This window comes from Calypte anna, chromosome 6 (assembly GCF_003957555.1).
Source record: "Calypte anna isolate BGI_N300 chromosome 6, bCalAnn1_v1.p, whole genome shotgun sequence".
In the NCBI taxonomy this organism is placed as follows: domain Eukaryota; kingdom Metazoa; phylum Chordata; class Aves; order Apodiformes; family Trochilidae; genus Calypte; species Calypte anna.
The window spans coordinates 27,810,252-27,822,680 of NC_044252.1; the positions used below are offsets into that span (position 1 = coordinate 27,810,252).

At 35.1% G+C, this 12,429-nt stretch overlaps 1 protein-coding gene across 1 annotated transcript in view; it reads left to right on the top strand.

The window, feature by feature from the left end:
* Positions 1-12,429, top strand: part of ATRNL1 (attractin like 1) — a 461,414-nt gene that overhangs the window by 40,130 nt on the left and 408,855 nt on the right. Inside the window, exons 5-6 of the mRNA XM_008490117.2 lie at positions 2,754-2,962; positions 11,380-11,554. Coding sequence (XP_008488339.1) covers positions 2,754-2,962; positions 11,380-11,554 — 384 coding nt within the window. The remainder of the gene's footprint in view (positions 1-2,753; positions 2,963-11,379; positions 11,555-12,429) is intronic.

Here is a 12,429-nt window from a genome sequence, read left to right on the forward strand (position 1 = left end):
TTAAGGTAGTAGTTTGAAAAAAAAAGAAAATGAGATAAAATATATTGTACTGACTGAAGCCAACTGACCATTCCGTGAAGATGTTTTTCCTATGCCTCCACACTTCTTTTCTAGTATCTTGCCTTACTCTCTCTGGTGGCAAACTCTGGTCTGGTGTAACTATGTCTGCTTTCCTCCAGCCTGCTTTTCTGTGTCAGCAGCTTTAAAGATGGAGCCTTTTCCCTCCTACATGCACCCACATCTCTCTCGTTTGGGGCTTATCACATGGTGTTTCATTATGCTTTAGTTTAAGATGCTTTAGTTTGAGATGGCTGCTTGGTGCTGCTGGATGTGTTTCTTCATGTGATAGCCTTCCCATGATTGAACATATTTTTACTCTTTTCTTCCTATTCCTCCAGATCCTGAAATACTATTTTTTGGGGATGTGGTAGCCATCACTGAACTCCAAGTGTAGAAGTACATGTAATTTTTTTTTTCATATTCTTTACATTCCTATTTGTGTCTCTGACCATAGCTTTACTTTTGACAGTTTTTTGTTAAATTGTCTATGGAAAGATTGTTTCTGTAATTTGCAACAGTTTACTTGCCTTTTGTCAGGCAATAAATAGCTATCAGAAATGGCAGTCAAGAAGGCTGGGTATGTTTAATTTTTGTCAGTTGACATCAGTAAAATGCAATCACCTGGCAGACTTCTCTGCTGTAATTAGATACATTTTTTCAGTTATCCCTGAGGCTTTTATTGCACTTTTTTGTTTTCCTTGGGAGTGAATGGCAATATGACATGGCATTCATAAGAAATGAGTGTATGCTCTGCATTCTTTTATAATTTTGTAATGTGGTGTTTGCTACTTATCTTTACCTGATTTTTTTTTTAAGATATAAATGGAAAAACCCAGCCAGTTTGTAATTCCATTGCAAACACATAACTCACAAACTTTGTACTCTGTTCTTCTGTTTCTTCTCTTCCAAGAAATACTTGTAATTTTTTTTTTTTTTTCATTAATGAGACAACAGTAACTCTTCTTCTGCTAAAAGAAGTAGCTATGATTGCTTTTTATGGCTGCATTAACTATTTTTCTGTCTTTCATCTGTTGTACTTATGTCTTTTACCCCCTTTCTTCCTTCCTTTGGTAACCCCAAAACAATCTTCGACTTCATATTTGACTTCATCTTTGTTAAAGATAACTTAGTTCCTTTATTTTGGGGAAGACAGCAGGAGCACAGTGTTTGGGACTAAAATGTTACTCCAACAATCTCTGAGTAAATTTTGTGTTCCTTGGAGTCAGGCAACCTGCATCCAAGTGTGCTAATCCAGTTTTTCCTCATTCTGTTTGAATCTTTAATGGTCCCATTGGAGTGCAGATTTGTCTACCTTTAAACTGTTATCTCAGTAGCTGAAAATACTTCTCTGATAACCTTTCTGCAGATCCCTCTCCCTATGAAGCTTGGGGGAGAGGTTCCCTACAGCTGTGGTGTACCCCAGTTAATACCAGTTAACATGGTTTGAAGCCATGTGTGTTACCAGCCTGCAGGGTATTTGCAGTTCAGTCATGAAATTTGTTTTTTCCGTGGCATAACTCAATCAGTCCTCTGAGATGTGAGGCTTTAGAAAGGAAAACATGTCTCCTGACAGTCCTGCCACAGCTACACAACCTTTAGCAAATTCCTCACTAACTTTTTTCAGTTTGTTCTTCCTTTGGTAAGAGTGAGGAAGGCTGTGAGCAGTATCCAGCTCTCACATCTACAAGAAGCAGTCTGAGTTGCCACCAAGGGGTTTTCAGTAACATTATTCTGACTTTCAGCCCAGCTCTTTGCTGTGAGTCACCAAAAACCTATTTCAGATCCTTTTTGAACATCATCTGGCATGTATTATCTGAGATCCACATTCTGTTTGTGGAATCTCAGACCCACATACTTAAATGTCCTCCATACTTCCTCAGCTCCAAGGAGCTGCCTGCACTTCCAGAGCCAACTTGTGTAATTTTGCAGAGTCCAGCTCCCTGTGATCTCAGTGTTTAGTTGGGTGTATCACTGAAATGCTAAATCCTAAGACAGTTACAGACTTTTTCCAGGATGATCTTTCTTCTTTTTGCATCTGTGACTTCAGAGTTAAGGAGACAGAGTTAAGGTGGATTATTAAGAAGGATTCAAACATGAAGTGCTGCTTTCTTTGTTATTTCAGGATGTTAGCCATCTTGTTAACCAGCTTTAGCCACCATTTTCCTCATCTAGTTTTTCCAGTTTTATTAATCTTGGATGTTAAACATTGTTTTATACTAAGGACCAAAGCCCCTTGGGAAAACCCTTTAACTGTGTGCCTGTGGTGGGATGCTTAAGGGTTACTGCTCACTGTTCTTTCCAGTGTGGATGACCTTAGAGATAATAAGGGTTGGAAGAGACTAAGTAAAGATTGCTTGTCCTGGAACATGTAAAATAATAAATGGTGCTCTGGTACAAGCAAGGCCTGTTCCTCTGCTTAATGTCAGTACTTCTTGAGCTGCAAGATGGTTTTGATCCAGACTGCAATGCAGTCTTTGTATGTAAGCTTGGGACAACATCTTCTCAGCTCATTTGCCTGTAAAATAATTGTTAAACTGATGTTTTATCAGTACATGGTGGTTTTTTTTCTTTCAAGAAACAAACAAACAAAAAGGGCTTTATCTAAAATACTGTTGGAATACTGGCAAATAAAAACACTGTCATCAACTCTTGGCTTGTCAGTTCCCTTATTTTTTGTATTTTTTTTCCCCCAGAATTAATTCCTGTCCTAATAACTGCTCAGAACATGGAAAGTGTACAACCAGTGTGTCTGTACCAAGCCGAGTGTACTGTGAATGTGACAAGTATTGGAAAGGAGAAGCCTGTGATATTCCCTACTGTAAAGCCAACTGTGGCAGTCCAGATCATGGGTACTGTGATTTGACAGGAGAGAAGCTGTGTGTCTGCAATGATAGCTGGCAAGGTAAGGTTTTGTTTTTTGGAATCAAGTTCAACTTTAAAAAAATAGATGCTTTTATTGTATCTATTTAGTATGCATATCAGCACCTTTCAAAAATCAACTTTAATGAGAAAACAGTTTCTGGAGTAAATGTTCACATGGACCTAGGTGTGTTTACTCAAATGCCATGAAAGGCTCACAGCTTCAGTTATTTTCTGTCTGAAGAAATATCTGTCCTAAACTTTCTCGTGGTGGGAATTTTTAAAATAAATAATTAAATAAAATAAAAAATTAAAATAATTAAAATGAATCATTGCAGTATTTACTCAAGAGTTGCAAGGACTTCTGAAGACTAAGACTTCATAGCCTAAATTCTTGTTCTAATTATTTCTTTAAGATTTTTCTTTCTTCCCCTCCTTATTTGTGTCACATCATCACATCATATTTTTAGTGCTTTAGCAAAAAAGTTAAGTGTTCACTGTTTGTTTGTTTTTTTTTTTTTATTGTGTATTACTGGTATAGCCCCTCACTGAAAAAGGAAATTAAACTGTTTTGTTATGATGGTGCCTATGTGGACACATAGAGTAATAGATGTACTCTAAGTATGTGCTGCAGTTACTCCCAATAGCTTTATGAAGATCAATTATTTGAGATCCTAAATGTTTAATTGACTTACTGTAATTATGCTAGATGTTTGTGCATTTTTTTCTTTTACTACTCTCATTAGAAGAGTCAATTGAGTTAAATTACTATGTATTAAAATTGCCATTCTCCTCTTAGAAGAAATACTAAGCTACCTCCAGATTACTTCATGAAATACACTCTTCCCATTACTTCCTCTACTTTTGTTTTATTGCTGTTTCTTTTTACATGTCAAAGGAAATTACTTCTTTACTTCTATTAACTGTCACACCTATTAGATTAAAGACACCATGAGATTTAATGCATTTGTCTTCTTAATAATTAATGAAGTTGTTCATTAAGAGGCAGTCAGTGCACCTACAGAAAGGAAGTGAGTTAGGAATGTGGTCACTGAATGGAAACACTGCAGAATTTTTACTGAGTCCTGTACAACCTTCCATGGTTTTGCACAAAAAATAAGATCCTGAAAGCTTTGTTTCTGTAAGGGGGTTGTGAACAGAACTTGCAGAAAGAAAGAACATCGCCCCTTTGTGCATTGATTCCATGCAATTGCAGATCACCATGTACAAAATGGGGAAAAGTCACAAATCTTTGGAAACACTTTCTAGGCTAAATTTTCATTTATAGTGCTATAATCCTCATTAGAGGCATGAATTAAAATTAAAATTCTAACTATTACGACCTTGTTTTCATCCAGTATTTCTATGCATGCTGTATTTTTTGTCTTTCCTACAGTAAGATTATATAGAGAATTGCTTGGGTTTTCACCCAACCTAGATTTCAGTTTTAATTAACTTTTATAAGTTAATATAAATTAACTTTAAAGTTAATAAATTAACTTTCCTTTTTATTCTGTGTGAGGTGAACTGGCTTGGATACATTTTTTTTTCGTTATTAAATACAAAACAATACCACTCTTTCCTTAAGCTCTTTGGGAGGCTGCTTGCTTCTCTGTTCTAATTATTTATTTACTCATATGCATCTTTATACTCTATTGTTTCTAAACAGAATGTTTCTTCAGTATAGTTAATTTGCAATACTATTATGAATGTTTTCTACTTCTCTTACTACTCTGGCTGTCTGCCAAGTTTTTCTTGTGTTTGGTTATTCAAACCAAGCAGCTAAAGTAGGCTCTTCATGTCCATGTTTTTGAAGATAATTTTATAAATTATTTCTCCCAAATTCTATGTTGATTTGAGTATATTTTGTCCCTGTATGAAAAGAATATTCAACAGACTGCATTGATGGAGGGATATCAAAAATAAAATAATAGCACAAAGGTATTTCATTATGCAACGTGAGGGTTTTTTTTTTTACAACAGTGACATCTTGTGGTTGGTGTGAAAGGAGCAACTGAAAGAAATTTCACTTTTAGAACAAGAATTTTCAGAAAAGCCAACACTATATTCTTTTGGATACAATAATTGATTTGAGTAAAAGAAGGGTCCCTTTTTTATTAGATCTATTTTTTGGAAGAAGTGTCTTGTAGATTTTTGCACTTAGGAGCTAGTCAGGCAAATATAGAATAATGCCATGAGAACAAAAACTTTCAGATTTGGAAAGCAGATAATTTAAAATAATGTTTTTATTTTTAACAAAAATTTACTTTTAAATGTTTAAAATAAAACATAATAAATGTTTAAATAAAACATTTTCAGTAATGTTAATAATGATTCATAAAATGTTAAATGTTTCTGAGATGGTCTCAAAAGAACATGAAGGAAGAAAATTCTGTATTTACTTGAAATCAATTCAATTTAACATATCTAGGGAACATATAAAGGAGGATGAATTTTTTCCTTAAGAGTTATTCCTTTTATGAGTGCTGCATCATATGACTGCTGAAACAGTCAGTGCCTGCTGATACTGTCTGTACATTTAACTCAGTGAGGAGGAAAGATGTCTCAAAAATCCCAAATTTCTTTTTTTCTTTACGAGGTACTGACAAAAATGAAGTGGGGACTTGGCTAAATACAGAAGTGGTGGCTCTATTTGACTTGTTTAAGAAGTTGGAAAATATTCATGGTTCATCTTTGGATGTACTAAAAATACTGCTAGCAACTATGAATGTGTTGTGGTTTTTTTAAAGTAGTATTTTGGGTATTGATAGAAATTATTGGTAGAGATGGTCATTGATTTCTTCAAGGAGCTTGATTTAGTACCATATAAAAGGAGTAACTAGCTTGCCACATATTAAGTAGGTTAAAAACTGCTTTACAGAAGGAACTAAAATGTAGCTACTTGTATGTAATAGCTGAGTGGTTAATTGGAGCACTCTTCAGTGATCAGTTTTTGTCTGATGTTGAACAATTTAATAAAGATCTTGATTATTGCATATAATTTTTCCTGGTAACAGTTTAAAGTAAGATAATAAAGATACGCTGTGTGGTAAATAAAGGAGGATAGTTTCATTTTTAAAAGCTATAAAAGATAAAATTTAGAAAATTGTCTTAATATGACGATATAAAGTGATCTGGGAACTAAGACTGTAGGTTCTATTATCAAACAAAAGGCTGTATTAGAGATTGTTAAAAGACTTGCAATTCATTGTAGGTAATAATTTTCACTTGAGGAATTTTGAGTAGAGCAAGTGGCCCTTTTTCTGAGACAGGCATTTGGGAGATAAGGTTGGGTGATAGTGCCCAGTTTGGGGAGGAGTGTAAATACCAGTGAGAACTCAAGTCATGGCACAAAACTGCTGTGCTTTGTAGGCAGCAATCCTGCAATGGGAAGGTTAAGGAGTTAGTGGTGACTTTAACACTTTGTGGGAGTCCTCACTGGGAGCTTCTGCACAGGTGTGGTATCTGTGTGATGTATGTGGGCTGCACAGTGTCAGTCACAGAATCTGCAGTTAAATATACAAAAACTGTAATGCTATATCTCATGTTGTTACTACAGCTTCCTGAATACAAATTGCACAGAGGGAGAAGCATCAGGATCATCAGGGCTGTGGAAGATACTGGCAGAGGGTGGTTTATTTAAAGCAGTAGGATGGAGGCTGGGAGGGTGTAGTGTTGCTCTTCATGAGCATGTGTGGGGTATATAGAATCAAAAGACAAACCAGCTCTGTGTGTCCAGGGATATCAACACTGGTAGAAGAAAAACTGGGGTAAACTGGTTATCACTACAACCAGTTTGAAAACTGGAGGGAGGATTTTTTTCTGCTGGAGTAGTAAAGTTTTCTGAAAGTCATTAGCAGAGACTCTACAGCAGGGATATTCGAGCTTGGTGTCCAGTGGATACTGACAGAAACTGCTAATCTGGAAGGTTCTTGTTTCTCTTGGAGGGTAAAATGCAAACCCTTGTTGTTTAATAATAAGATAGCCACTTAGTATTTTTACATAGCTGCTACCTCCTCACTTTTCTGTAAGAAAGATGATTTACTGCTTGGTAAAACTTCCATTAAAATTATGGTGAAAGTATAGTCAGAAATACTCTCTCAAAAACATTTTTGATAACCTCAACTTCATTATCATATAAAGATCTTATTGGGTACTTGAGAACAGTAATACTTGGTTTGTATTTGTGGTGGTTCAAAAATTATCTTAAAGGAATAATTCTCAAATGATCAGATATCAAACAAAATATAGGATAAACAAGAACAAATACTTTGTTGTTTTTTTTATTTTAATGCTTTAATGAGAGTGTATAGAAAACAGGACTATTACATTTATATTCAACACATCAATGCTGTTGCTTCTTTATTTTTTTTTCCTCCTTTGATCCCAAAGGAAAAAGAGTAGAGTTGAAGACAGTAGATGATGTTTTCTTATTAGGTGGAAATTGATCTTATTACTTGAACTACTGTAAGAGATTGTTACTTCACAACTTCATGAAACTCCTCAATAAACAAAAATTAGATTCCTTGTGTGCATAAATCACTTTTTTATACCTATAGAATTTTTTCCTACCTTGAGAGTAATGTAATTGGCTTCCAATTCAGGTGCATAATGTTACTTACTGGTGAAAGTGTCCTGCCCCCCAGTGGATTGAGTCACATATTAGGAAGATAAGAAAGAAATCCACTTTTAAATAAATGGAGAAAAATAATATTTGCAAAGAAAGAAATAAAACATTTTTCATCATCTTTTTCTGCAGTGCTCTCTGTTGCACAAGAGAGGCATATCTTTAGTGAATGTGATGTCTCTGAAGAGAATATGTATTTATGCTGAAATAATGGTGATGTTTTGTGGCATACATATTTAAGCAGGAAAATCTATAAATTATGTTTTTAAGTCCTACATTTGCCTTGCCTTTATGTCAGGCAACAGTCACGCAGATGAAGATCTGCTCTTTGAAGAATGTTTCAGTGGAAGTCATTACTCTGTTGCTTTGGGTTTTTTGACTGTGTATTTCATTTTTTCTTCTGCTTGATACTTGCAGTGGTAACTTCAGAATATTTTGCACTCTCACTCCAGAGGCAGGAGTGGCCAAGCACTCTTACTGGTGTTGGCAGAGCCACACGTTCGTGGCAAGGCATCCAGGTTCAGAGCCAACCTGGGTAAAAATAAAAGGAAGTTTTAACCTGGATGCTTTCCCTCTCCTGGGTCATTGTGAAGCCCTGTGGTGCCAGGAGCAATGTGACCTGGAGGGTGAACAGTGATGGGAGGCAGGGGCTGCTTCTTCTGCTGGCAATGTCAACTGATGTCACCTCAAGGCACCTGTACATGTTATACTCAGGTTATCAATGTGTTCTTTAACTCAACCCATGGATTTGTTGCTGCTCCCAAGCTCCTGAGTTTAGGTGTCTCTCGTTAGGATGTGTCCTTCCTCCATGACAGAACAAGACCTGGGCACACAGTGTTTCTCCTCTGAATTCCCTGGCATTCTGTGTAGAGCAGCAGCAAAGCCCTGAGGTTGTAAGAAAATAATCTGCACCACTCCCAGTCACTGCTCGGCTTAACAGCATTCTGAAATCTTCCATGAAGTTTTTGCTTGTGCTCATTTCAGTGTAGTTGATGTAATCTTAATAGAGCGTAGAAAAGAATAAAATTTTGGATTTGCTGTATGAGTTCTTCTGCTTCCTCTTACAGAAATTAAAAAAAAAAACCAAACCTCAACTTTTTTTTCTGTTTTATTCTCTATTTGCCACTAGGGGACACTGCTGACCATGAATTTTGGTGCAGGAATGTTTGCTCGAATAAGACACCTGTGTCAGTTTTGGTTTGTTTTTTTTTTTTCTGTCTGGAGGCACCGTTTTCATAATTGTAAGCCCTTCCCTGATCGAAGAATACTTAAGAAATTGTTTACTTTCAATCAATTTTATATTCAAATTAATTATTTTCTGAGGTGATTTAATAAGTCAGAATCTTGCTGAGTGTACAATTCTGTTACAATGTCTGTTATTAATGCTTAATAAATAATATACTGAATTGTTCATACTCTCATTAGAGCTCATTCAAATACTATTAATCTTTTCTGGGTAGAAGGTATAATGAACAATGGGAATTGAGTGTATCCATCATTTAACAAGTGGAAGGTAATTTGGATACACATGGACACCAGTCTTCTATAGAGTACTAGGAAAAGGTGACAACTGCTGAGATACAGATTATTTGCCTGCTCATTATGTATAGCAAGCAGCTGTAACAAGTTGCCCAAAAATGATAATACACATTGGAAAAATGTGATCTTCCCTAATAATAATAGTAACCTATTATTTATGTGTAACATTTTACACTAATCTATATACTCATATATTTATTTTTATTATATTCTATATATTTATAATTTTACACATGCATTTAATTTATTTTAATATTTTATTATATTTATAATAAATCTCATAGTCATAATAAATGTAATATAATATTAATGGATTCCATAATAAATCCAATTATGAACTTGATGTAAATTCCACATTTAGTTTATTTAGTAAACTTGAACAGCTTTCACTTCTAAATGCTTGTCCAGGTACTCTTTGAATCAGTGTAAACTTTTTCATTCAGAGCATCTTTTATCAGGAGAGTATCCTTGCCAGGAAGTTCTGACACTTGTTGCATGAGGAACTACTTCTTGTTTTGAACGTGGCTTCTCCAAGCTCCAGTATGATAAATCTTGATTCTTACATTCAGAGAGGTTTTATACTCTTCATATCTACCCTCTCTGTGTCACTTATTTTGTTGACATCGTTTGCTTCCAATTGTAGGAGGAATCCTAAGGGGACTCTGTGGGTGACCTCCCTCCCTTTAAGAAGTGGCCACTTAACCCTGTCTACTATTCTTACTGTATCTTGCAGGCAATAATTTAACCACACGTAGGTCTCCATTCTCTTGCTTAAATAGTTTTCTTAAAAGTATTTGGTGAGGATTTTTTTTTTTAAAGGCTTGTGAAAACTCTGTCAGTGGCCTCACCCCATCTTGCTAGCTTCAAAGTTCTTTGGGTGACAACCCTTCTCTTTACAAAAGCTTTACTGGTTTTAATGAGGAGATGGCAATTATCTATTGACTAATTCTGTGTATTTTTTTAATTTCTGCTGACTTGTCTGGTAGAAACATAAGTGCAGCAGACCAGTGGTTTTCCAGATCTGCCCCTGGAACCTCTTTTAAGAAGAAGTTGATGTCATATGTGACATTTGGGATTCAGTGTGTATGGGGACTGAGTGTTTGGAGCTTTTTGTGTGTGTTTGTATGTTATCACTGAGTTTCCAAGGAAGATTATGCCCAAAATTACTCCAGACAGGCTGAGAGGACATAGCGTTGCTCATAGTACCAGCATCAAATATCAGATTAGAGAAATAATTGACCTGTCATATAATATCTGTGTGCTATCACTGATGACATATTTCAGTTCTATGATTGATAATGCTTAAGGTGAACATACTGGTGTCCAAAAATTCATTGTTGCCCACCTAGAAATAATTCTAATTAGTAATGCTGTGCAGTCAATGATAAGAAGTAAATAGTGGAGGATGTGCTGCCTCAATATTTTTAATATTTTTTAAATTTATTTTTTAAAATTTAGCCTGGTTCTGAATATATCCAGGTTTTAAATAACAAGATTTTAAAGCTCTTCAAACATATGGAGCACAGGCTAATTATGAAGAGTTTGCATTTTGATTATTAAAGTACAAATGAAAAATTAATATTTCTGTAATTTGTGTTTCTAATAATAATACTAATTAAAAATTATGCTTTTCCTTTTAGCTCCTGATCAGGATAATTGTATAAAATATGTTCCAAAAATAATATAGAGTTGTGGGCTTTAGTAGCTTTGTAAAATAATTGATAAAATTATATACAATGTAAATATTCAGATAATTCTTCCTATAAAGCACTTTACAGTGTGTTTTACTTTGGAGAGGCAATGGAGAATGATATTGACTAAGGGCAAATTTTGACTCCTGATATTTAATGATGGTATAATCTATATTGTAACTTAATTTACTGTAATGTTGTTTGCTTTGATATAAGCTTACTCTGTTTTATTCAGATGTAGTACAGTTTTTCTCCAGTGGTAGCATGTGGTGTACACTGTGCTACACATTTTAGACCTAACCAGCACCTAAAGATATGATGCATTATGCTTTTCTTTTGATTTGCGATTCATGCAGTTTGTTTTCTGAGGAGAATTCAGGGATGTATCATTATTACTTGAGCTGATCTAAGGCTTTCAATTTGATGGATGTCCCTTGTTGTGGGTTTTCTCCAAGCAGCTGTTAAACATAAAAGTGTATACAGTATTTTATCAGAATGAGCAATTCTGACATCTGTAATTAAGCCTCCCCTCTTTCTGCTTTATTGGCCTTATCATCCCTGTCTAACAGATTGTACAAATGTACAAATTTGTTTACAAAACAGGTCCAGATTGTTCTTTGAACGTCCCTTCCACGGAGTCTTACTGGATTCTACCCAATGTAAAACCCTTCAGTCCTTCTGTGGGCCGAGCTTCCCACAAGGCAGTCCTGCATGGGAAATTCATGTGGGTCATTGGTGGATACACTTTTAACTACAGTTCATTCCAAATGGTGTTAAAGTAAGTGATTCCTCCTTTGTTGTATCCTTTCTGGTATGGCTTAGGGAAAATAGGCCTTGCCGGGGAGGTATCCTGCAATTTAACTGCAAGTCTTCTATGTTTTAAAAATGTTTTTGTTAATGGTTTTTTTTTCTGGTGCTAATTTTTTAGGATTAAAAAAAAAAAAAGTTAAAGTGTGGGTCACATCCATCTATATGTGATGCTAATTTGTAATTTCTTTTGCTTTGTGAAAAGCATTGCTGTGCTTTGCTGCACAACACAGAAATGTCCCCTGTGTCAGTGCAGTAAAAGAAATCTGTGTGCTGATATTTTTTAGGTAGTACATCTAGAATGTTATTTGCATCATTAAAGTTAATTTATAATTATAGGAGACTCGTGTTTAATGAAAGCACTTAGCCTGTTGGTGTCCTGCCAGTAAGGTTAGCTAAGTCATCCCTATTTCACTTCTTCAGATTTATGACAGTTTGTAAGGTGACTTGTATCTATGTACAGGCCCTAAATGTGGTAAATGAAAGTATTAGGATTTGTTTATTAGCATGTCTTTATCTATTTTTGGCTACCTCTTTGCAATCATCCAAACCAAGTATCATCTCTGGTGATTCTTTTTTCTATCTGTCATCTTATTTTTTCTCTCTTCCATCATGATGTGTTCTAATCCATGAGTGGATTACTCATTAATTAATGGAAATTAAAGCTAACCATAGAAATGAGAGGGTGCTCAACAGTAAGTTTTCAAAGTATTGCAGAAGATTGTGGTGTAATCAGTTTAGTGGGTTGGTTTTTTAGTGTGACTTTACAATGTTGGGCTTAACAATCTATTTTCATAAATTCCTTGTAAATTTGGTGATTTTCATTACAATCCCATTTCCTGGGGT